Here is a 26,801-nt window from a genome sequence, read left to right on the forward strand (position 1 = left end):
AATCAGGTTTTCTTTGCTGGGAATTTGGAAATGGACTGGTCTCTTAAAAGGAAAAGTAAAATCAGGGGCTACAGAGTAAGCATCTTCTGCTGCCTTCCATATGGTTGAAAAGCAGAGAAAGTCTGCACCGAGTGAATAAAGCAGACAGCTGGAGAAGCTGCCCGGGACCCACAAAGCATTTCAGCTCCTGGTTCTTAAGCACCCCTGAACCCATCAGCACTCTTGCCCTATGTACCATGAGATACTCCTGTATATGTCAAATATATGCCCCTTAATTGGTTAAGTTAACCAGAGAAGAGTTCTAGTTCAGTTCACTAAAAGCCCTCAGTGCCCAAGTTTAAATATAATTTGTTAATACATTCCATGGGTTGCCAAAACTTTGTGTGCATGCATTTTCAAACTGGTGATTTTTTATTATCATTTGAAACAAAGTTATTCCCTCCTCAAACTTGAGTCTCTTATTCCTTCAAGACTGGAGATTTTGAGTGGTTGCTTGATCTGTATTTTATTCTTCATTCGTTCATTCACAAAGAAAGCACTGCGAGGGCAGGCACAGTGCTGTGTAATGAGGATACAGGGCTGAACAAGCTTAGCAGAATGCTTGTATTCACAGAATTTATAATCTATGGAGAAAATTAGTTAATTAGCAAGCAAGCAAATAAGCTGGATAATCCTGATTGTGTTAAGTGGCACGAATGGACCTCAAAGAGTGCATCTGATAGTGATTATGTATGTGTGAGGCCCCCCTGAGGATATGACACTGAAGCTGAGAAATGAAGGAGACATCCATGCAGGTACCTGTAGGGGGTAGCACTCTAGGCAGAGGAAACATGTAAACTTAAGATCCCAAGGCAGGAAAAAGATTGGCAAATTCAAGTAACAGAAAGGAGTCGTGTGCAGATTAGACTAGCAGGTCTGAAGGAGACTGATATTGAGACAATTTCTAATACATTTCTATTATTTGAATCATGAATTAAGGATGTGAATAGATTTCAAACCTCCATACAGACATAACTATGATTTTGCATTAAGTATAATTACAAACGTTGGGATCATTTGCATTACTCTGTGCTTAATTAGTAATGTCACAGAGTACTTTATTATAATTTGTTCTATTTTTAAAATATTAGACTTCTGTTAAATACTTCCAGAATATTGCATTAGAATGGCATTTAGTTCTGAATAGCTTCTTTTACGTACCCAATTATTCCTAAGAAGTGTAGTGTATGCCCCTAGTCCACCCTCATTAGGACCTAAACTGTGATCAGTCCTTGCTACAAATTCCCATGCATATTTTGAAAGAATGTGAATTGGGGATTTCTTATTATTCCTCCCCAAAACATCAACTCTGTGATCTCCAGTATTCAACAATGACTACTTGACGATCATTTCTGATTATATCATCTCAATATGAGTTTGTTATCTTCAGGAACAAGGAAAACCAGTGCCCAGTATGGAGGTTAATACAGAGAACACCTCAAGAAACACGAGATGAATAGATAAAATGCTAACAGTTTCTGAAAGCAGAATCACTTACTTAGATGATCCTTCAAAATTGGTACTTTCCCATTTTGAAAAGAATAATTCTGAGGTGTTGAGGTGGATGTCAAAACTTAAAAATGATGATTATAAAAGTATGCTGAATGAATGAATGACCAAAGAACAACTATATCTTAATTCCTGGATTCACAAATTTCCAGTATTAACCTAAATACCATAGAATTGTCTAGAGAGAACTAGAATGTCTCTTCTATCAGCCAAATAACTACGACTTTTAGAAGAATATTCATAGTAAGCATGGAGCAGTCTGCTACAGCTCCATCACAAATGGAATAGCACCTTTGACCTACATTTTGTTCCACATGCACTAGACTCATGTTCCCAGCTATGATATAGTGGTCAATAATGATGGTCAGTCTACCACTGACACATGTTTGTCAGAGTTCTCAACTGAGCAAATATTTGCCATTGTTTGATCCTAACATAAAAGTCAAAAATCAGACTTACCTCAAATCCTGGTTATAGGCTATTAATGATTAAGAGAGAGAATGTGACAGATCCTATCCTTAGATAACCATTTTGTAGGCAGAAGTTTGGGAAGAGGCATTAACTCTTTCAGGCAAAAAAGAATCAGTCGCACACCTAACCAATCTCTGGATTAATTCAGCAGGATAAAATAACTCACAAGCCACTAATTAAACTATTCCTGACTGTTACAACGAAAGGATCTCACAATATAATATTGAAATGAAGATATTATACTATTTTATTGAAACATCAATGCCATTTAATTAAATTCATCATAAATTATTAGTAACTCATGCTTTAAAGAAAAATGGCATCACAGGTCATATTTTAAACATGAACATTCTATGGATGACTAATAGTCCACACTTTTAAAACAACTGGTATAAAAACCTGGAAGACACTAATTTGTGAAACAGTAACATTGCGACTTGAAAGGGTTAATGCAGCTCCCCTAACATCTGCTTTATAACCAGAGAGACGTTTATTTATCAGAGTACTTTGGCTGGATAAAAACTGTAGAAGCGTCTCCAGATTTCAATTTTTAAAGAACGTTTCCTGAAGGAGATAAGATCTTCACTAAAAAGGTAAAGTAGTAAACCTGGGAATAAATGGAAACTTTCTTTTGCCTCTGTTAATTAAAGAAGACTTTTTAGATCACGAAATTGCTTACAGGAGGTATAAAATCATAACAGAAGAAATCCGAAGACGAATATTCAATTATGATCACCTACTATTTCAAATGTGTATCTTAATCTCTTAAGATGCTCTTCATCTTCAGCTCATAAGCATTAATCATTTACCTAACTATAAATAGGCTAAAAGCTTTTTGGTATATTTACCTTTTTTCCTTTGAAGTTGAGGGTACCAGGCTGCTCCAGGACCCCATAATACAAGCACATAATGTTGACCTTGGACCTGTTCCACTGTTAACATAACTTTCCTTTGCTTCTGTCCTCTATAACTGTATAATGCCTCTGGAAAAGAAATATTTCAGCCAGCATTACTTTATCACATAGGACAACTTACTTTAATGTCCAATGATAAATATAATAGTGATAACCAAATGATACACTACAAAAGTCTGGTATCTTAATTATTTTATAATCTAAAATTAAGACGGTGCCCCAAATATTTACCTGTCAGCACAGTGATATCAATAACTCTTAGTACTGCGTGGACCAATACGTCCGGCTGTAGCTGCTCCAAATCTACAAATTCTATACTGTTCATTTTCTGAGGCTGCCTCTGAGGAAGATCCCTGAGATAGGAATGTTTTGAAGACACATATGCCAGTAAGTCTCGAAGTACAACATCATTAACTATATTGGAGTCTAAGAAAGAAAGACACACACATGTATGAAAGATGGCAAAATTATATTTTCTTAACAACACAATATTTTCTTAGAAATGTATTTTATGTTGTAAAGTGTGATTAAATGGAAAATATGCTTTCATTTCTAAAAATATGTAACTTTTTCTTAAATGCTTAGGTGCACAAATAAGCTTGCTATTTTTAACCAAGGGAATTAGAATTATTTACCATCTCCAAAACAACTTGCCCTGTTCCCTTCTCTATTTTGTTAATAATATCATTTTTCTACCAATTAACCAAGACCAGTATTTCGGTTATTTCTGTTGACCCCTCCATTACCCTGCTTTACCCAATTAGTCCCCTAATCCCTGCAGTCTGATTTGCTCACACCTTCCCTGACCATCCCAACCACTGCTATTCTTCCTCAAGACTTTTATGTTCCTCATCCTCAATACACTTGAGTCACCTAATGACTCCTTCCCTGAACATGCTTTCCTCTTCCCCACTTCCAAGCCTCGGTCCTCACCACTCTCACTGGCTGCAACGCTTCATCCCCTCTATCTATGCAAATACTACACAGAAAAACAACCACCATAGAGCGGCTCCCAGTGACTTCTTCCCGTAGAGAGCTTTTCTCTCCAGCTTTCATTTGGCATTTGAGCATATGCTACGTTGTAATATTTCTCCTGATTGTTAGATCAGTTGTTTAGTTCTTCGGTCATTATGTCATTTAGATGTTTTTGTCTATGTTTTAATTATTTGTTTCAATGTTTTCTCATTTTTTAAGATATACTTCACATATAATAAAATACACACATTTCAAATGGACAGATTGATGAGGTTTGCTGATTAAATTTTAATTTCCCTGAAGGTAAGGGAGGTGTATTTGAATATATAGTGGATTGTTGACCAAAATAAGATCTTAGCAAAAAGCAGTTAAGTACTTTTTTAGTAGGTTGGGTCTATTTCCTGATTTCAGGAGGAAAAAAACAAATGATTCTTCTTTCCTTCCATCAACATTTTCATCCTAATGTATTTCTTATGCTACACTAAAGCCTCATTATTCATTCACTCATCAGGGGACCATCCACTACGTGCCAGGCATTATGCCAGGTGCTAGGGATACAAAGACATATCTTGTCATGACACTCACACTGAAGGAATTATCAACCTTGAGATAGTCAATAACAAACACTGGGCTTAGGGTATAAGAGATGCATGTAAGCCTTCCCAAGAACACACAGAAACAACTGCCCAGGCAAGTTGGACGCTTTATTGAAGGAATATTTGAGCTGGGTTTTGGAAAAAAATGTCCTAGTTTTCTAGGTAGTAAATGGAGGAGGGGGTATATTCCCAAGTAAAGAGAAAGGGATCTGTACTCCCTTACATATTACAGATGCTTCTGGTAGTCTGATGAAGCATATGATTATCAGAATAGTATTTTTTTTTAAGTTTTATTGAGCTATAATTCACATACATAAAATTCACCCTTTTAAAGTATATAATTTGGGGCATCTGGCTGGCTCAGTTGATAGTGCACACAACACTAAATCTCAAGGTTGTGAGTTTAAGCCCCATGTCGGGCGTGGAGGCTACTAAAAAAAAATAAAATAAAAATAAGTTTTTTTAAATAAAGTGTATGATTCAGTGTTTTTTAGTATTTCACAATGTTGTGCAACTACTACCATTATCTAATTATAGAGCATTTTCATTACAAAATAGTATTTTTCAATGTATAAAATAAGATTGCAAAACCGACTATATGGAAATACAGCAATCAAATATTTTTCAACAATTTGTGCCTCATTAGTACATTAAATAACAATATATAATAGAGTATGTAACAACTACTGTAATTTCAAAGTAGTGACGAGCATAGATGATATTCAAGTTATCTTCAACAACTATAATATGTGATATGAAAATATACGTGCTTTCCATTGGTGACTAAGTCCCAAGTACTGCTAATATTACTGTGGATTGTTGCCTCATGGATAATGGAAGCAGATGCTCATTTTCAGTTAGCTATCAGAGAAAGTAAAGACGTAATGCCTTCCCATCCAAGCTCACAGACCCCTTAATGTGGAGGAATCAATTTTCACAGAAAAGAGTAGGAAGAACACTTAGGAGGCCAGTGGCCATCCAGCGGGAGACGATGAGTGCTGGGAACCAGGCAAGACTGCATAAAGGGACGAGGGGTGACAGATTTGTGAAACAGTTCAGAGGTGGACTCTAAGAAACAATGAGATGGAGAGGGTACAGAAAAGATGAAAGATGGCATCAAGATTCCTTGCACAGCTCAGTGCATCGATAAAAACAAATGTTTTAAGGTTTTTAGAACCTGATACCTGAAATTCATTCTAGTTAAGATGACTCCATTTTTCCGTGACTTTTATGAAGCAAAGGTAATATCACTAACAAAGCAAGGAGCATAAGAGAAAAGAACAGATGGCATGAAAGGGGAATGAGCGCAAGAGAGGAAGAGATAAGACCTGTTAGATTACAGCAAAACCCAGCTCCAAGCAGTTCCATCCGGGGCTCCAATTCATCCACCAGACGTCCTAATCCCTCTTTCGCAATATTTCCAGCATGTGTGGAATCAACATTCAAACGGGTTCAAATTCTGACTCTGTCAACAATGAGTTCTGAGAACTCGCACATAACTTCTCTGGGCTTCATTCTTTGTCTATAATGTGGAGCTTTTCGGGAAAAATACAAAGATCCCTGATATCCAAGTATTTATTTATCCCTGATTTATAAAACAGAAACATGGAATTACTTAGATTCCAATTAAAATCATCTACTTCACGAAAACATTGTATTAACCTTTGATTTATATACTTAATCATTTCAATTTAATAATACTTAAGATAAATTTATGTCCTATCACATGTTAACACCTCACTATAATGAGGAAAGAACAGAAGTCTTCTCTAAAAGCACAATATATTGATCAGAAGAATGTTTCATGAGCTGTAAGTACTTGTAAAAACAAAAACAAAAACCTAACCAAATTGATTTATTCTTTCAGAAAAACAATTATAATATTCTCAAAGTACCAACTGATAACCATTCCCCTACATCAAATTAAAAAGACTTAGAATATATGTTAGCTACCAACTATGAAAAACAGGGCAATATAAATTCCTATATAAGTATAAAAAGAAAGAATTTGAAGTAACCTTTAAAGGTTCTCTAACTAGTTCAAGGTTCTTCTGTTTGTTCTACAAAAAACCTGAAGCTTCCCAGGGGTTCCATGTGATATTCTCCATCTAGAATTAGGTCCTAAGATTTTTCTGAAATGACTGCAACAGATCAGCCTTACTTGAATGTAAATCAGTCTTAAAACCAACTCTACCTACGACATTTATCTCCCCGATCCCTTGCAAAATATTTGCATACCATGTTATTTTCATGATTTCAAAACGTTTCTTACTCTTCTGTTGTATTAACACCTATTAAATATGGTGAATTTTACTTAAAACTCATTTAGCTCCATGGAAATATGCTCTCCAAGATGCGGCAACTTCAAATACTCGTAACAAAGGATAACACTTACATCTTTTAAAGAAATCCCCAAATTGGAAATTGACTTTTTACATTTTGTTGCTTCCAGTTTCCAGGCTGTTGCTAACCCACGCCCCTCTAAGAAGCACTTCTACTAACCAGACTGCAGCACCCATGCCCTCCTTTTGTCCTTGGCCTTGCAGAATCCAGTGCATACACTGTTTTCCACAGTTACTGAGGTTTGATCTTGCCTTCCCCCACCCTCCTTTGTAATACGGTTGGGTTCATTTGTTAGTGGCATTTCTTTGGGGCTTCTCCCTCCACTGCATTTGGTTTACTGTGGGTATGGGAAGCAGCACTGTGATTCTCGGTGAATCAAAGCTACACAAAAAGATCCACTCAGAGAAGTGTTACTCCCTCCTCCTCAATGGTACCCTATTTCCATTCCCTCCTTCTTTCTGTCCCTTTTCCCACCCACTCTGTAGGTAACTCATCTCTTTAATTTCTGTTTTCTTTCCTGCATTTTTTTTTTTGCACAAATGAGGAGATACACATATATTTTATTACTCCCCTCTTTCTTATACAAAGGATAGCATGCTATGTATACTTTGTTGAGCTTTGTGTTTTTCACATAACAGTATGTCCTGGAAATCATTCCCTGTCAATTCACAGAGCTCTTTCTCATTCTTTTTCACAGCTGCATAGTATTTCACTGTGGAAATGTACCACAATGTAATCAGTTGTTCTGCTACGCAGGAGCATTCCGATTTTTCCCAGTGTCTTGCAATTATAAACACTTCCCTGAATAACCTTGTGCATATGTATTCTCACATTGTTGTAGCTTTTTCTAATATGTGTATATACTTTAAATACCAGGAAATTATATTTAAAATGTGTCTTACACTCTTCAGACTGGACAGATGAGTAACTCCCAAGATTTAATAACTGACTGGTAAATGTTGACTGTAGTACTGTCTCACCAATCCAGTGATCTTCATAAACAGTAACATCTGGAAAGGAGAAAAAAAAGTTCTTCTGATCATGTCATAAATTCCTTCACACCGTAATTAACTTAGCAATCATAGCAAAATATTATGCATGTCTCTCACATGCCAGGCAACTAAAGTTCAAGTGGGTTAAATGATCTGCCTAAAGACACAAAATAATAAAATAGCAGTAACAACATTGCTTCTGTATATTTGAACAATATCAGTATGGAAGCTCACTGCTCCACAAAGAATGGTTTAATGGCTTTTGTTTAAGTAAAAGAAATGTCCTAATGTCTATTTTGAGAAATTAAAAGCAAATCATTTAGAGCCAGGAAGCAAAGTAATGGTTCCAAAGCTGTAGTGCCTAGAAGAGCAAATAATATTTAGCATGCATTTACCCCTTCTGCTATAAACACATATGAATATAAGGCATTCTTAAAGGACTTTGATTATTTTTTCCCTCAAAAGCAATCTTCATCTCCAGATGTTAAAAGTGAAGGACTTGGGAGGTAAGGAACACTTTCCAATAGGAGAGCTCTATGATCTAAGATGCCTAGAGAAGAATCAGAGAGTGGAACTAAATATACCAACAGGTAGAAACAATTCCAAGTAGAGCAAAAACTGTAAGTTAGAGACAGAGACATATTGATCCCAGGCAGGATATAATCAGTGCATAAAATGCTAGAGGTATAAAGATATCCTAACAGCAGCAAATTTTTGAGGGATAAACAAGGATGCACACATTCCGAGTACTTACTTCCAAATTGATACCCAGACCCTCTCCCCAGCTTCAAACCCATTTACCCATTTCTCCACAACTGCAAAACAGACATTCCTGACTGGATATTCCATTGGCTCCCCAGACTCAGCATTGCTCAAACCTGCTCTTCTTCTCATATGACCCATCTCATTTGTTGGCACTCTGGAATTCGCCAGGTAAATTCAAATGTGAAGTCATCCCTGGACTTCTACCTCTCCTTCCCCACCTTTGTCTCCAAACTCCCACCCGTTGGCTCTGCCTCTTGAGCCCCAGCCCCCGGCCCTGCCAGGGCTGTTTTATATCATACATTCCTCTCTCTCTTAGCAGGTCCCTTCCCACCTTCAGTCCACATCCCCCCGTGCTAATGAGTGATTTCTCAAGAACATTAATGAGATCCATTGACTGGTTTAAAAAGCACTCAGCAGGGACGCCTGGGTGGCTCAGTCGGTTAAGTGTCTGCCTTCGGCTCAGGTCATGATCCCAGGGTCCTGGGATCGAGTCCCACATCGGGCTCCCTGCTCTGCCTTCTCCCTCTGCCTCTGTCTCTCTCTGTGTCTCATGAATAAATAAATAAAATCTTTAAAAAAAAAAAAAAAAGCACTCAGCAGCTCCCCACTGCCTGGCCAGGAACAGCTAGCACAGCGTTCTAGACTTCTCATCATCTGACCATCAGGATGCCTGCTCTTCAGAAAGAAACAAATAAATTTCAAGGAGAGGCTTCAGAAAACTAGATTGTAAAACCTAGGTTGGATTAGTGACTTGCTAATCAGTAGTGATAGGGTGGAGTAGAATTCTTGGCCCAGCCCTTGCCTCCTGGCTCTCCTGATTCCCTCTCACGGATACGCCCTAGAGCCTCTCCTGTTTGTTCTTGAAAATCTGTGGTTTTCCACAGTTCAGCGCCAGGTCGTCTTTGAACTCCGGCCAGCAGTCTCCCTCAGACAGTCCTCACTTACAGCACCTCTTCATGCTGTTGCTACAAGTATAATGGCAAAAGGTCGGCTGTGTCACGGAACACAGTGTGAGCTGGGATACATCTGCGGAAACACGTTCAGTTTGGGGGTGTATGTCAGTAGACAGTACGAAATATCCAACGTGGAGATATAATAATGTACGTGAATGCTGTTAATTAGAATGGGATTTTACCCATAAATTTCTATGTAAATACAATTTCAGTATTTAATTAGGACAATGGAAAAGTATAGATTTCGCTTTTTTCCATTAAGTTTCCATCTGTCCCACACAAACAAAAGAAACCCATTCAGAAATTAGTGAACCAGATTACTTTTTTACTAAGGAAATAAGGCGAAACAGAAAGAAAAAATCTAATTTTTTTAAAAGGTGCTCATAGAAATAATCTAAATATCCTATAATAGGAAAATGGCTAAGTAAACCAGTTAAGTCACTTGATAGAAGGTTACCGAGTTGCTAACAACTGTATGGACACTAGGAAAAAACACAGGGATAGCAGGCTTGAGTTTCCATCTGCCAGGAAAAGTCCTCCTGTGAGGCTCACCCAGGGACAGTAATGGCCTTGGTAAAATAACCGTGGTCCAGGGCCCCGTTCTCTCCTGATAGTCTGGGAATCTGATTTTGTCGGCACCCCAAAAATAGATTTCAGCTCTGCAACATAAGCTCCCATTAAACAAGTTAATGAGACAAACAAAAAACACAACACCATTTTTTAATTTACAATGAGACATTCATTGCCACAGAAACAGCATTTGCAGCCGATTCTCATGTAGGCAGCTTTACACCTGGGAAGCCAAATCGTAAGAAAAGGGCTGCTTGGTGAGCACTGAATCAGAATAGAGGGAGCAAGATGAACTGACTTAGCAACAAATAAGATGACATTGCCAGTGGGACGGGACTCTGCTAACCATGTCGGTTATAATCCCACATATCTCTTTATGAGAGCATGCACCTGACACTCTTACCTATGCACCTAAGGAATATTAGGCAAGGCTCTCATTCCCCCAGCAAACCACTTGGTAGGAACCACCAATGACTGCCTTGATGTCTTCTTTTTCTAGGCTTCTAAAGCTCACCCACTCTTCTTCTCTACCACGTTCTTTCTTTAGGTAGGTTACTGAGCTTAATCAACTTCCTCCCAGTCTGGGACTCACCCTTAATATCATTGGTATCTCTGCTCTAATACACTGTGTATTTATTTTCAATTAATGAAGAACATGTAAAAAAACAAATGTTAGACGTCTTATGTCAGAAAGAAGCAGGATAAAAACTCAATGCTCTTTATGATTACAACTATATAGTAAGAGTGTGGGTTCTGGAATCTAGGTGAGATCCTGGCTTTGCCAGTTCCTAGATGTGTGAAACTGGGTACACTGCTTTACTTTTCTGGGCCTCAGTTTACTCAAAGTGAAAAATGGGGCTAATAATCAGCACCTTCATACAGTTGTTGTAATGAATTGATATACATGTGAAGTTTAAAACAGGGTTGGACACAAAGTAAGTTCCCAATAAATATCAACTATTACATATGTATGTATACACATTTTAAGGAGCAGAGGGAAGATAACTGGAAGGTAACACTCCAAAACTCTACTGGAGGTGATATGAGGTTGCTTTAATATCAGCAGTTTTTCCTTCCCATATTCCCAAACGTGATAGTATAATTTTAATAATTAAAAACACAATAGAAATTCTCTATCTGTCCCCTCAATAAGAAGGTGATGTGCACAGCATCACTAGGGCTTAAGTAGTAGAAACGCTGTCCTTTCATCATAAGACTGCTAATATAGCTCAAGAAAACACTTAAAAATAAGATATATGTAGCCAAAACCATAAGGAAACAAAGAAAGAGCCTGATGATATGACCTGAATGCTAACATAGTGAATGAAAGGGAGAAGCAATCAGGGAAGGCTTCTTCAAGGCCTCCCTCAAGGAGGGACAGAACTAAGAAGGGCTAGAGCAAAGGCCCAGAAATGGCAGGAACATGGGATACCGGGCGACGGTAAGGGGACAAACCTGGATACTGGAAAGGGATCGATCATGCCGCCTCCCACAGAGGCAAACGATATAAGGCTAAAAGTGGGAGGTCAGGGAAGCCTACAGCTTGAAGCTACCACTACCCCATGATTGACCTTACCTGTAAGCAAAATTATATCTCCAGGAAATACTACAAGTGCCCAAAATGCTGCAGCCCTCCACAGAGATACCTTCTTCTTAATTCCTGACTGGTCCGTTACCACAATTGTTCCTAAAGGCACTTTAGAGCCGGAATTTGGTCCAGATTTTATACTTATTTCTTTCACGTGACATGGAGATAATACCATGACTAAACAATTATACTTCTGACTCTTAGAATCACAATTTTGTATTAATGATGTTTTTTTAATCCCCTTAAATTTAGACACATTCCTCTGGTCCATTGTTGCAGTAGGATCTCCTGCATCAGAGACCAACTTAATTTTCTTGGATGGTTGGAGGACTTTAGACAGAGCTTTGGAATGGCCCAACTTGTCTTCAGAGGTCCAACTTCTTTTAACAGAACTTTTGTGGAAGGTATTTAGTTGGGAACACAGCATTCCTGAGCTATATGACTCGATACATACATCACTGGGTGGCGGTTTGTCTTCAAAATTGAACAGTGCTTGAGGTCCTCTATTTTCTTCGAGACTTTTATCAGACTTCATGTGAGTGTCGCTACTTTTTGCTTCAGGACAAACAGGACTAAAGAGTTCAAGGGAATGTGCTTGATTTTGTCCACTTTCACATCCTCCTGCAAAGTCATCATTAGGCTGAGTCAAATTATCTTCAAGTATTCTTATTTCCCTATGACTTGCCTTTGGTTCGCTTACAGGCCCTTTATTGATAAAATTCTGTCCTTTAGACTTCCTTTGAGATAAAAAAGCAACCTGGCTGGAGGTCATTATAGTAAGAAATTCAGTATCCGTAGATATTTTAAGGTCTGCGACCTTTCTAACAGCTTCGGACCTTGGCTTATCTTCTGTGTCAGAGGAAAAGAACTCCAGACCCTGGTTTTGTACCTCATGATGCTCTGTTGGCCCACACTTCATTTCAATCGCTCCCAGCCCCACATTAATCTTTTCCATACTACAGACCAAATCTAACGTAGCTGCACACTTATGATCTAACTGAAAGAAGTTTTTCTGAAAGTTCTGACCACATGTATTTGACTGATCTTTATGCTGTCCATCTGCAATTTTCTTATTTTCACTGAGAAGATTTTGAAACTTTTCTTCTTCTGTTAAATGCTGAACTTTTCCCTTAAATCCACATATTTGCACATCAGAGCTGGTTCTCTCTCTCACTCCTAAAGGGGGACTCTCCTGGGATTTTACAGTCTGTGTTTCAGAAATACAATCTATAGAGTCTTCTTTCACATGAATAGGTTCACCCATAGGGTTTGTTAAAAACTGAGCACTAGGAAAATCTAGAGGGCCATTAGCTTCTAGAACTGGATAGTCTTCAAGAGTTTCATGTGTGCAGTTTTCATCCCTCAGATGTAAAGAATGTTGGTGGTATAAAAGCTGAATTTTTTTCCAGGGGTTCTCAGTAGACATTAAAGAAGTTGGTTCCGTTGATACTGTCATGTTCAATGGACCAACCGGAGCACCCAAAAAAATGTGGACTTGAGATCCTCCACTCATAGTTTCTGAAAAAAATTAAAATGAGTATTTTGTCACTAGATTTTTTTCTACATTGATATTAACTTAATAATATGCCAAAAGCAAATGTTGTATAAACTATGAATCAAAAACATAATTAACTGGTATTCCATTTAAATACAAAATTCATAAATATATAATAAGAAATCATAAGGAGAAATCAAAATTGCCACAAAAATCCTCACATACAGACTCTCTTCAATAAATTAAATGAGATACTTAAAAAAAACACTCTAAAAAAAGTTAAGTATACTAACATCAAATGACGTTTAATAACATTTAAATAACGAGTTAGCAGAGAAGGAAAAAGAAAGCATTGGTTTCGTTGTCCTATAGTCACCTTTACTTTTCCTGTTTTCTTTACTCCAGAGATTATCTCAGTACCTTTGGGGCCTCCTTCCTTCAACTGTGAACCCAATTCCCAAGACCAAAATAGAAGGCCCCAACCGGAAGGGAGAGAAAATAACAAACTGAGACTCGAGGCTCTCTCTTCAAGCTGTAGAAGTGACCGTGTCATCGATGCTCAGGCCCATGTTAGCCAACTAGTGACTCCTTCTGTACTTTTCAGTCTTCTCTGCAATACAAGTAAAAAGATTAAGAGTAGTCATTCTGTAATAGCTGGAGAAAAGGAATCCGTTGTGATTTAAACTTTTTGTCATTAACTGTAGCACCTGACATAAGCACATCTAAGTAAGCATCATATTTACTGAGATTAAAAATGAAGAATCAGGGAGCACCTGGGTGGCTCAGTCGTTAAGTGCCGGCCTTCGGCTCAGGTCATGATCCCAGAGTCCTGGGATCGAGCCCCGCATCGGGCTCCCTGCTCCGCGGGAAGCCTGCTTCTCCCTCTCCCACTCCCCCTGCTTGTGTTCCCTCTCTCTGTCTCTCTGTCAAAATAAATAAATAAAATCTTTAAAAAAAAAAAAAATGAAGAATCACACCCCGATTTAATTGATAACTGACTTTCAAAAGGAATTTATGAACCAGATCTGGTCCTAGAGCTTGCTGAGAGCTTTTTCACAGTGCTTCAGGGACAAAGAGACAGATAAGGCTCTTGGCCTAAACAAAAAGGAGAGGAAAACAGTGACTATAAACTAATACTTTGAAAATAATGTACTAAATCCGACAGACTATAAGCAGGAAGCGACCATCCGCTGGGCAAGGGAGTTGCTGCAGCTGAGAGCTTTTAAACAAAAGGAACAGTGGCTATACAAGGCAGAGTCAGGCAAAACCGTGGCATGACTAAGGACTCTTGATCAGAGTACAGGGTCCTTTGTAAAAAGGTAAGAAGTTTCCACATCATGAAAAGTCCATCCGGCAGTACAAGAAGTCTGGAAGTACACAGAAAGGGGGAACTGTCAGGAAATGACAACTGTGATCTCCAGTCACTCTCATCATCCTTGAGGATTTGCTCATTGTCACCTTCTCCAAATCTAATAATCTCCGATTATAATTCTTGTGATTTCAATGTCAATGTGGATGATCCTTCCAGTCCCCTGGCCTCTTGGCTCCTTGACCCCCTCTCCTCCAGTGACTGTATTCTCCACCTTACCCCAGTTACCTGTTCTTAGAGTCACATACCCTCCCATTATCCATAACTGCACATCCTTCCCTAATTTTAAGCTTTCAGTGCTCTGATTAGTTTCTCCCATCTTCCTACTTAGTCCCTTTAAATGCACAACTTCAGCAATTCCTTGAACATGCGGGACCTACGACTGATTGTAGGCACCACATCTTCACAGCTTCATTCTTCACTTCCCTCCTTAACCAGCTTTGATCCCGTAGGCCAGTGTTAAAATCACTCTCTGGCATACATGGCTAATTCCACTGCTCTCCTCGCTAAGGTATTTGCCCAGCTGAACTCAAACACTGGTTGGATCACCACCTACCCTGCCCCTGTAGCCCAATGGCTAGAAGTAACTAGAAAAACAAAACAAAAAAACCTTCATCTGAAAACTAGTCTCATTTTAAGTTCATTACCACTAACCTCCAAGTGGTACCTCACAATCTTTCCCTATCCACTCACTAAGCTAAGTCTCCCATACCTCTCCACTCTTTAAATCTGCAGCATCTCTTCCCCACTCCTCAAGTGCAGCTGGTGACCATGCTACCATCTCTGCTTACAAGCTCTCACCAACAGACCTACCAACCCAGCCCTGTCGTATTAGATACTGTGCTCACCTTCCTGTTACTGTGGATGAACTGTCCATGCTTCTAGGTGAAGCCACCTTACTTAGACGTTAGATCTCACTCCCTTTCTCTTCCTCAGGTTCCGACATTTCTCCCCTTCTCTCCTAGGTGACTGATTTCTCTCTCTGTATTGGAGAATCTCCATGAACGTACAGACATGCTGTTATTTTTTTCATGTTGTTATTCCTCCGCTCCTTTGCCCCTCCAACCATTCTGCTCCCCTCTGCAGCCAAATTCCTTGAAAGAACTGTCTATACTCCCTCTTCTCCCATTCTCTCTTACACCCACTCCCGTCAAGCTTTGGTCCCAACCACTCCACTGAAACGGCATATTTCAAGGTCCCCAGTAACCTCCACACCGCCATGCTGAGTCAGTTCTCCATTTTCAGCTTACTCAGCTTATCGGCAGCATTTGACACCGCTGAACTCAGCCTCCTTGAATACTCTATTATTTGGCTTTAGGGATACTACACCCTCTTGGTTCTCATTCCACGTGATAACTACTTCACCAGGTGCTCTTTCTCAGTCTCCTCTGCTGGCTCCTCCTCATCTCCACAACTTCGTGCTCAAGGGCCAGTCCTTGAGTCCCTCTCTGGGCTCACTCCCTAGGTGACCTCACTCAGTCTCAAGGCTCTGAATACCTTCTCTGAGCTACTGACTGTCACGTGTATACCTCCCTCACAACCTCTCCTCTGAACTCCTGACTCCTTAACCAACTTTCTGCTTACTCGTCATCGCCACAAAATGTCTAACAGGCAGCTGTGCAGAAAAGAGTTAACACGGCAGGCCTCAGACTATTGTCCTTAAAAAGGCTGGCTTGCAAGGTGGGCCCAGGCTGGCGTCTAGGAATTTAGATTCCAGGAGGATTCCCACCATTCTTTGATAAAAATGGCTCACCCTGCCTAAATGATCTATGTAAACAGTGTTGTGATGAACACTTGCTTTCTTTCTGAGGAACTGGAATTTTGGTTTATGCTATGCAGATGATGACCATGTGGCCAGAACTCCTTAGAGAAATGGCTGGTTTTAGGTCTGGAGCAAGAAATGTACGAGGTGAATGTGAAACATCTCGTCATACCAGAAAGTAAGAAAACTATCAGAGACTACTACGATGGTGTCAAAAGAATTCAGCCCACTTAAAGAGGTTCCCACTGGCCAAAGTTGAGCAATCTGAGCATCATTTGGAATGATTACTATAATAGATTGGAACACACCAAATTTGTTTAAACCCATAAGTTCATAAAGATAACTAAAACAAACTCAGTGATGACCTTGGGAGGATACTGGCGACAAAGTAATTCCTTTAAAAGCTTGTGAATGAAAGGAAAGAATTTTATCCTTTCTTTCTTTGCTAACAGTATCTCGAGAAGACCAGCTATTTGAAGAGAAAAAAGCTCTCTTTACAGAGGTATCCTGCTGATAAACAAACAAAAAAGAAATGGCAGAATAGCACCATTTTGCAACTCCTGATGAACGAGTGTATTTCTTTGGCAATAATCATTAATGACTGCTAACATCACAAGGTAGATGTTGTACGGGAAAACGGAGGGAATCTGTAGACTGAGATCAATTATAATGTATGAACCTTATTTAGATCCTGATTTGAAGACACAAATGTAAAAATATTACAAAACAACTAGAGAAACTAAATTTAATAACATTAAGGGATTGTTGTTATTTTTTAGTGGGATAATGCTACCGAGGCTATGTATGAAAGAGTTAGTGCTGGAGATGCATGAGTGTCTGCAGGCAAGACAGGGTGACATCTCAGATTCCTTTAGAACCCTGGGAAGGGAGATGGAGTAAGGTTGTAGATAAAACAAGAAGGGCCATGCGTTGATAAGGGTGACAAAACACATAGAGGTTCACTGCACTAATCACTCCGCTCTCATACATGCTTTAAATATCCTATAATACAAGTCTTCTCTTTGCTGTTCTTAAGAGATACTGTTCATACTCGCAGGACTGCAGAAAGATTTAAGCAGTCTAACGATAGCCAAGATTGAGGAACTCTCACACTGCTCATAGAATAGTAAGTTGGCATTCCACTTTGAAGAACAATGTGGTAAAGCTGAGGATGCACATACCACAAAACCAAGTAATTCCACTTCCAAGTTTCTGCCCCGGAGAACTCTGGGCGTTTTATTTATACATATACATATACATATACATATACATATACGTGTATATATACACAAGAAAACATGTACAAGAATGCTCATGGAGACTTTTTAAGCAAAAGTTTAGAACCTAAAAGTCCATGAAGAGGAGAATGGATCCATCATGGAATATTCAGAGAAAGATTACCGTATGGCAGCAAAAAGAAGTTACCAAGAGTTACATGTCAACATGGATACATCTTACAAATACAATTTTTTTTTAAGTAGGCTCCATGCCCAGCATGGAGCCCAGTGCCGGGCTTGAACTCATGACCCTGAGATCAAGACCTGAACTGAGATCAACAAGCAGATGCTCAACCAGCTGAGTCACCCAGGCTCCCCACAAATACAATTTTACATGAAAAAAAACAATTTGTCAATAAAATATTTTTTAAAAAGGGGGGGCCCCTGGGTGGCTCAGTCGGTTAAGCGTCTGGCTTCAGCTCAGGTCATGATCCCAGGGTCCTGGGATCAAGCCCCACATCAGGCTCCTTACTCAGTAGGGAGCCTGCTTCTCCCTCTCCCACTCCCCCTGCTTGTGTTCCCTCTCTCACTGTGTCTCTCTCTCTCTGTCAAATAAATAAATAAAATCTTTAAAAAAATTTTTTTTTAATTTGAGTATAGTTGACATACAATGTTACATTAATTTCAGGTATACAACTCAGTGACTCTGATTCGACAAGTTTATACATTATGCCATGTTCACCACAAGGATAGCTGTCAGTATTAAATTATGATATACTGAATTTTTAAATATGCCTGAGAATAATATACCAAATTCAGGATTGTGGTTACCTTCAGGAGGGAGGAATGAGGATGTAATAGGTAAAGTTACACAAAGGGCTTGAACTGTACTGAACATGCTTGTTTTTTTTTTTTAATGAGGTGTGGTTAAAGAAGTGTTCCTTATATTGTTCAGATATATTTTATTTTTTTTAAAGATTTTATTTATTTATTCATTTGACAGAGAGAGAGAGAGAGAGAGAGGAAACACAAGCAGGGGGAGTGGGAGAGAGAGAAGCAGGCTTCCTGCCGAGCAGGGAGCCTGATGCGGGCTCGATCCCAGGACCCCGAGATCATGACCTGAGCCGAAGGCAGACGCTTAACAACTGAGCCACCCAGGCGTTCCCAGATATATTTTATAATATAAAAAAATCCTAGAAAGAAAAACATTGAGAAGCAACATTAAGGATGATTTTTAAAATTTTTCTATATTTTAAGTTTTATTGTGATGAATAACGAATATGTATTATTTTCATAATAATCAAATCTTTTTTGCTTGGTAATCAGGCTTTTCTTTCACAATCTCCAAACTGAATATGATGGTCCAATAGCTGTAGAACAATGGACCTAAATCTAACACTGCAGAGTAAGAGCTGAGCACACTGATGGCAGTTAGTAATGTGTTAGCAACTAAACAAAGATATACTGCAATTTTCAAGGTTTATAATAGTAAATTATTATTATGGAAACAAAATTACAGCAAGTTTAGGTGTCAAGTTTTGACAGATAAAAAAGGACTAAGCCTCACTAATTACTATAAGCCTTACTAGTTACTTTCCTCACAGAAAGAATAATCTGCATAAGGAATAACTGGTCTAGTGGATCAATCAACATTTGACTACTTATATGTCATTATTAAATTGGCCACTAGGGGGCTCCCAAATAGCACAGCCAAAACCTTCAAGTTGTAAAGATGCATTAAAATCAAGCAGAAGAGCGCGCCCTAATGGCTCAGTTGGTTGAGCGACTGCCTTCGGCTCAAGTCATGATCCCTGTGACCCTCCTCCCTCTCATGCTCTCTATCATTCTCTCTCTCAATAAATAAATAAAAATCCTTAAAAAAATTATTAAAAAAAAGAGGGAGAAATAAAATATGCTGACATGCAGGTGAGAATACTTATATTCATATCAAATGCATAAAATTACTATGATAATGACTTTCCCTCTCTCAAATCTCTGGGTTTCTCTCCAATGGTTTCTTAAAACAAAACAAAAAAACAAACTTCTATGGCACCTGGGTGGCTCAGTTGGTTAAGTGTCTGCTTTCAGCTCAGGTCATGATCCCGGGCTCCTGGGATCCAGTCCCGTGTCAGGCTCCCTGCTCAATGGGGAACCTGTTTTCTCCCTCTCCCTCTGCTGCTCCCCCTGCTCATTCTCTCTCGCAAACTCTCTCTCAAATAAAAATCTTTTTTGAAAAAAAGAAAACTTCTATGGTGTTTCTTTGTTCTTACTTCTCATTTATTCTTCAACCTCACTTAAATATGGCTCTTACTCCAATCATTTTGCTATAACACTTTTTACTATGAAAACCAATGCCCTTTACTAGCCAAATCCAAAGGTCAGTTTTCGATTCTTATCTTACTGCCATTTCAAACTTTTTATAAGTCCCTCTTTCCTGAAACGTTCTTTTTTGATTCTGTGAGAGCATCAGATTGGAATTACTTTGTGCTTAAGAGACAGATAATTGTTGGTTTATTCATTCAATCCTTCATATAACAAATACTTAATACTATGTGCTGGGCATTATGCTAGGTAATGGGAAGTCAGCAACGACAACAAGGAGCTTTAAGGAGCTAGTCTAATGGGAGTGATAAAATGACAATTATAAAATAGTGATATTGAGCTGCCACAGGATTAAATGCAGGGGTGTCCCTAAAAGGCAGAAGGCGGGGGCAACCAACCAAAGCAGGACTGGCCATTATCTGCATTTTTCCTAGGCTTTTTGGACTACAGTTAGTGACAAATTTAAATTTAAATAAATTCAGAAAAAAAGGAGTACAATACAGCCCCCAAGTCCCCCTCCTCCACACCCCAGCACAGGAGCCAAGAAAGCAGCTTCAGTTGCCTTACCCAAGAGACACATGTGCTACAGGAAGTCTTGAGAACGTTTACAGAGACTCTAAGACACTCACTGCTTCTGCGTCCTCACTTAACCTTTCCTCCTGAATGTCCTACAATCGGACTTCTATTTCTTACCTCTGTTGAGACAACAGTGAAGTCCAAATCGTCAAATAAGTACTCACAGTACTGGACGACTCTAATTGTAAAACTCTCTTCCCTCCGTTTCTGGAATGCTATGCTTTCCTATTTCCTCTACCTCTCTGGTTCTTTCTCTCTTTCTTCTTGGACCACTTCTTCTTTTCACTCCACACAACACTGCAGAATTTCATCCAGTCTCATTCATTTAACTACAAAATATCCAATTATGCTTTACCAATCTATATTTAACCAACCACATGCCCTAGTGTCAGATATACTTCTAATCTTGCTATATTTGATAAAATCACAGTAGATAAAAAAGCAATATTCTATTTAGCCTCTTTCTTGAAGGAAAAATCTGACTAAATGACACTGTATGCAGACCGGATTATACAGCCCTTGGACTCAACTCTAGTATGGTTTATGGTTACTAGGTCATGAGGCCATAGGTCCCCAAGATTCAGAGCCCTAGGTGCCCTCTGGGCAGGGGAAGATGGGGAAGCACACAAGGGTGACACAGGGCATCTTGAGAATTCAGAGAAGATCTCCCAGGACAAGAGATGTCTGAAATGAATCAGTTCTATAAAACACAAGGTTATCTGTCCCTAATAATTATTTCAGTATGCCTTTACTTGTCTAAATACACACTTCCTGTAAGTGTGGAACTTCCCACACACACACCAAAAAATGGACTAGAAAGTATGGTCCTGTTAATTCAAAAAAGAGGAATTTTTTTGAAGGTCTTTATATCTAAGACTGCTCCTACAAAATCCTATAATTGACAGGAGTTGTGAATGTGTGAACAGGGGAATAGGATGTGGTGAGGGCGGGGGGAAACAAAATATTTATCAAGCAAAAATACACGGAGTGGAAAGTTAAGTTACAGACAACTGATAAATTGCAATGATTCTAGGATTTGTTTGGGGTGTACTCAGAGGGTTAAAGCTCATTAAGATACCAGATGAAACTTGCAAGTACATATCCATTACCGTAGTTAATAATTAGCCAATTTCTCAATCTGCAGAAGGCCACTTCAGTCAGAAAGACCAATACAGCCATAACCCTTTATCTTTAGAGTGGTCAGAGTCTGATGAATGGGTCAAAGATTTATAAAACAGGATGAACTGTATCAGCAAGTTTTGTCTTTGCAAAACACTGCAACTAAAAATGCTTATTACAAAATATATGTGGTTAAAAGAGAGTGCTTTCTCCGCCTTATAAAACTCAGTTATAATGCCTTTCCATGTCCATTTTACCAAAAACACTAAAGCATCATGAAGTTATTCAATAGCATTAAATGACAAAATGAAGAGGCAAGACAGGGTTGTGATGAGAAGCATGGGTTTCGGAGTAGGATAGATACGGTTACAACTCTGCAACTTACTAAAAATGTAAACTTGAAATTGTAGAAGGTAGGTGATAGTTACACGGGGCTCAGAATTACTATTCTTGCTACTTTTGTAGATATCTGAAAACAACTATAATAAAAAGTTAAATTTCTGTACATGTCAAATGAGAATTAAGTTTCTTTATCTGTCTGTTGAGAATAACATCATGCCCCGTCTTACAGTGTTGTTGTGAGATGGGCACACGGTACTCCCTCAGTAAATGTTAGTCTCAAACCTTAGAAACTCTACACACACATACTTGGTAAGACAAACAAAAACCAACCCGTGGTGTTTCCTCCAAAGTTTTGCTTTTTATGTGTATTTTTACATAGTTATAACCATAAAATTGAAATAATTTTGTATTCTGCTTCAATGGTTTTATAGGGCCACCCTTTTATGTCAATCTATAATCTTCCTAATCATTTTTAGTGCTCACTTAATACTCTAATGATGAATCTAATTTAGTTAACCATTACTCTCCAATTCATTAATTTGTTTCTAACTTGTCATTAGTATAAGCCCTTGCTGCAATAAATGATTTGGGGCATTCAACATCACTTTTCAATTATTTTCTGGTAGTAAACTCCCAGGTATGGGATTATTGGGTCAAAGATATGTCCATTGTTATGGCTCTTAATTATGTATTATCGTGTTGTTTGCAAAAGAACTGAACAGTTTATAATGCCACAGATGACAACTGAAAGTTCCAGCTTGACACAACTTCGTTAGCACCTGAAAAAATAATTTTACTAGTAAGGGTACTGAGCTACTTTACTGCTGTTACATTTGCATTTCCCTAGATATGTCTAAATAGAAAAAAAACCAGTGAATTTTAAATTACATTTGGATGAATATCCTTAATATATGAGGAGTCTGCAAGCACGTGCACAAACGGGCACACAAAGTAATAAAAAAAAATGGGATGGGCGCCTGGGTGGCTCAGTTGGTTAAGCGACTGCCTTCGGCTCAGGTCATGATCCTGGAGTCCCGGGATCGAGTCCCACATCGGGCTCCCTGCTCAGCAGGGAGTCTGCTTCTCCCTCTGACCCTCCTCCCTCTCATGCTCTCTGTCTCTCATTCTCTCTCTCTCAAATAAATAAATAAATAAATAAATAAATAATCTAAAAAAAAAAGTAATAAAAAAAATGGGGTAAGAAGATAAGCAGGTATATTGCACAGAAAAAATACATGGTTAAAAACAAAGAAAACATATGTCTTCCTAATAACATGAAAGAAAAATTAGTAAGTTAGTGAGAAAACATTTCTACCTATCAAACTAGCAAAGATTCATTTCAAAGTTACAAGGGTGCAGGGAAATGACTTCTACCCATAGGGGTTTAAACTAGTAAAGCCTCTCTGGAGGGCAAAATGGCAATGTATGTCAAAAGTCTTAAAATTCTGTATCCCTTTGGCCCCACAATTATACTCCTAAGAGTTTAACCTCAAGGAAGAAACATCGTATACACTCTCACTGACTTAGCGACAAGGATATTCATAGCAGTATTGTGTAAAATGTTAAAAAAAAAAAAAAGTGAGGACAAAGTACATCCATTGAGGTCTGTTAAATAAGTTATGGCACATCCATACAAAGGCAAACTACACAGCCACTAAAAATCATAAAGATATACAATATCACAAAAAAATGTCCTCTATATATAAAACAAGGAGACTATAAAAAATTATATATGGAAAGGTTGTATTCTATATTTTAAAACACTGTATTCTGGGGCGCCTGGGTGGCTCAGTCGTTAAGCGTCTGCCTTCGGCTCAGGTCATGGTCCCAGGGTCCTGGATCAAGCCCCACATCGGGCTCCCTGCTCGGCGGGAAGCCTGCTTCTCCCTCTCCTACTCCCCCTGCTTGTGCGCTCTCTCTCTCTCTCTGTGTCTCTCTCTCTGTCAAATAAATAAATAAAATCTTAAAAAAAAAATAAAAAAATAAAATAAAACACTGTATTCCGTTTACCACTATTTATATTGAAGCTAGAAACCATTTCCCCTCCTATGTAAGAAAAATATGTGTTCTCCATGGTAACTGATACAAGTAGTGGCAAAAAAGAAACAGCTCTTTTATGCTTTAACCTCATTGAATCAGTCCAATCTATTATCTTACGTGCTAAGAAGTGACATAGAGTACCACTAACCCCCCTTATTTTATGTACATTCACGCTGATCTCTACTCTTAAAGAGTCACCAATAGGCACTAAATGCTAGTACCTGAATTTCCCATTTAAAATGACAGAACAGGGCGCCTGGGTGGCTCAGATGGTTAAGCGTCTGCCTTCGGCTCAGGTCATGATCTCAGGGTCCTGGGATCGAGTCCCGCATCGGGCTCCCTGCTCCTTGGGAGCCTGCTTCTCCCTCTGCCTTTCTCTCTCGCTCTGTCTCTCATGAATAAAAAAAAAAAAATCTTTAAAAAAAAAAATTTTTTTAATGACAGAACAGTGCCACACTTTATGCGACCTACGAAAGGATAAAAGATAGTATTTGTCCTAAAAACAAAAGCAACTGAGGTTTAAAGCTACTCCTCATTCTTGTAACTAAACTAATAGCTACTAAGGCAAACCCGGGAGCAGACAACCAATTCCTTAAATCTCCTTGCATGACCTTGATTTCCTTTGCAACGCACTGGTTTTCAAGTGAGGAACATCATCACGGTCCCACTGCCACCTCATGTTGGTGCAGTACAGTGAGCCTCCTTAGTCTTGCGTGCAACACGGTGGGAATGTCTCCTTCCCACACCCTACTGCAGGCAAGCGCCTTTCTCCCAGTGAAGTCCCAGCATTTAAACAGGAAGCGAGCCTTAATCTAGCTGCTTTTTTACCATCAGAATATAGTGACTAGACACTTGGATTTGCCCAGAAGAGTCTTAGTTTAAGCGTGCTATCCTGGTGGCCTGGTCAGTCAGTTTCCCTTTCCACTCTTCAAATGTCTCGGTTTAGAGACACATTATATACTCACCAAGTTAAAAGAACCACGCAAATACATGAATAAATGTTCTACTAGTGAAGAGTGTGCCTCTTAATACATTTTATCAGAAACATTATAATAATAGGAACAATTTAAGGGAGAAAGGAAACATTCTGTTCCGTTTTCCTGTACAATTTTTTTAAAGATTTTTCATTTATTTATTTTGAGAGAGAGAGCACAAGCAGTGGGGAAGGAGCAGAGGAAGAGAGAGAGGCAGACTCCCCACTGAGCAGGGAGCCCCAACGTGGGGCTTGTCCCAAGACCTCAAGATCACGACCTGAGCTCAAGGCAGACAGACATTTAACCTACTGAGCAACCCAGGAGCCCCTCCTCTACAATTTTTTAAATAATGAAATACTAATGGAAATAAGGTTGAACAGTATCTGAAAATTACAACATGCATTTGAGAATCTCACAACGGAGATAAGAATTAAATGACGTAGAGAAGAGAATTAATGTGTTTGGCAACCAAGGGGGAAAAAAGAACCTGGCCATCAGGTTCTGCAGACAGGTACTTATGAAACTGCAGACAAAAGGTATTAAACCTTTTGGATCCCAGGCCCCTGGGTGGCTCAGTCAGTTAAGTGTCTGCCTCCAGCTCAGGTCATGATCCCAGGGTCCTGGGATCGAGTCCCACATGGGGCTCCTTGCTGAGCAGGGAGCCTGCTTCTCCCTCTGCCTACCACTCCCCCTGCTTGTGCTTTCTCTCTCTCTCTGACAAATAAATAAATACATAAATACATAAAATCTATCTATCTTAAAAAAAAAAAATAAACCTTTTGGATCCAGTCTTCCTGGAAAATGTCTCAGACAGCAAGATGTCAACTTGTCCAAGGCTCACGCTTTCTAAGGAATTCTAGTCAAATCCTAAAATATCGCACTCTGCTTCTCCCCCACCCACACACCACGTAATAGCAAAAGAACCGAACTCTAAGAGAGGTAATCACGATTTCTAAGCATAAGCTGGGCTCCAGAGGTCTGCCTGCCAACCCCTGGGCTTGCTACCATCTCCACCCATTCCCTAAAAAAATATGAAAAACAAAATGAACAAACCAAGGGGGGGCGGAAAAAAAAGAACTTTGCAGCCTAAGCCCTGACATTCCTTTGTAAAAAGTCACACTTAGCCAACGAGGACTCCATCCTTCCAGTTCCTCAAGCCAAAAAGCTTGGCGTTCTCACTGATTGCTTTCTTTTTCTCTTAACTCATCAAATCCCTTTAGCCCTCCCTTTAAGATTCCTTTAGAATTTGTCTACTTTTATCCCCCTTCATCTGCCACCACCCTGATGCAAACCACCATGGTCTGGATGATTGGCAACAGCCTCCTGGCTGCTTTCCCTGTTCCCCACTCGGAACACTTGGCCCGGGACACACAGCCTGGAGGTCATGGAGCAGGGGCTGGAGGCAGGACGTCAGAGCCTACGCTCCTCACCACTGCTCCAAACTGCCTTCTGCTTTTCTGTCTTCGCACATCCGTGCAGCTAGAACCCTGCCACTGAGTCACCAAGTATCCTCAAAGAGCACTGGCTTATCCAAAGAGGTGTGACAAGAACAAAACTTCAGTATAAAGAAGCTTCACTATCAAAGAATTCCACTGGGAAGGTTCACTATAAATTTCATAATGAGGTAAATAATAAATGGCTTTTAAGAAAACATCTCTTTTATTTATTTTTATTTTTTATTTTTTAAAGATTTTATTTATTTATTTGACAGAGAGAGACACAGCGAGAGAGGGAACACAAGCAGGGGGAGTGGGAGAGGGAGAAGCAGGCTCCCCGCAGAGCAGGGAGCCCGATGTGGGACTCGATCCCAGGACCCTGGGATCATGACCTGAGCTGAAGGCAGTCGCTTAACCAACTGAGCCACCCAGGC

At 39.3% G+C, this 26,801-nt stretch overlaps 1 protein-coding gene across 13 annotated transcripts in view; it reads right to left on the reverse strand.

Moving 5' to 3' along the window:
• The window catches only part of SHLD2 (shieldin complex subunit 2), an 82,376-nt gene that overhangs the window by 18,752 nt on the left and 36,823 nt on the right, over nt 1–26,801 (reverse strand). For 7 of the 13 annotated variants that reach the window (XM_081823940.1, XM_081823942.1, XM_081823941.1 and 4 more), the window contains exons 3-7: nt 13,631–13,820; nt 11,704–13,233; nt 7,750–7,857; nt 3,165–3,359; nt 2,868–3,002 (exon numbers count right to left, since the gene is read on the reverse strand). In XM_081823940.1, the coding sequence (XP_081680066.1) occupies nt 2,868–3,002; nt 3,165–3,359; nt 7,750–7,857; nt 11,704–13,233; nt 13,631–13,763 (2,101 nt within the window). In that variant the 5' untranslated portion in view covers nt 13,764–13,820. Of the gene's footprint in view, nt 1–2,867; nt 3,003–3,164; nt 3,360–7,749; nt 7,858–11,703; nt 13,234–13,586; nt 13,821–24,178; nt 24,349–26,801 lie in introns of those variants that run through there. The other 6 variants (XM_081823951.1, XM_081823950.1, XM_081823945.1 and 3 more) reach the window with 5 other exon arrangements.

Source organism: Leptonychotes weddellii, chromosome 6 (genome assembly GCF_054177405.1).
Source record: "Leptonychotes weddellii isolate Sample4059 chromosome 6, ASM5417740v2, whole genome shotgun sequence".
Taxonomy (NCBI): Eukaryota; Metazoa; Chordata; class Mammalia; order Carnivora; family Phocidae; genus Leptonychotes; species Leptonychotes weddellii.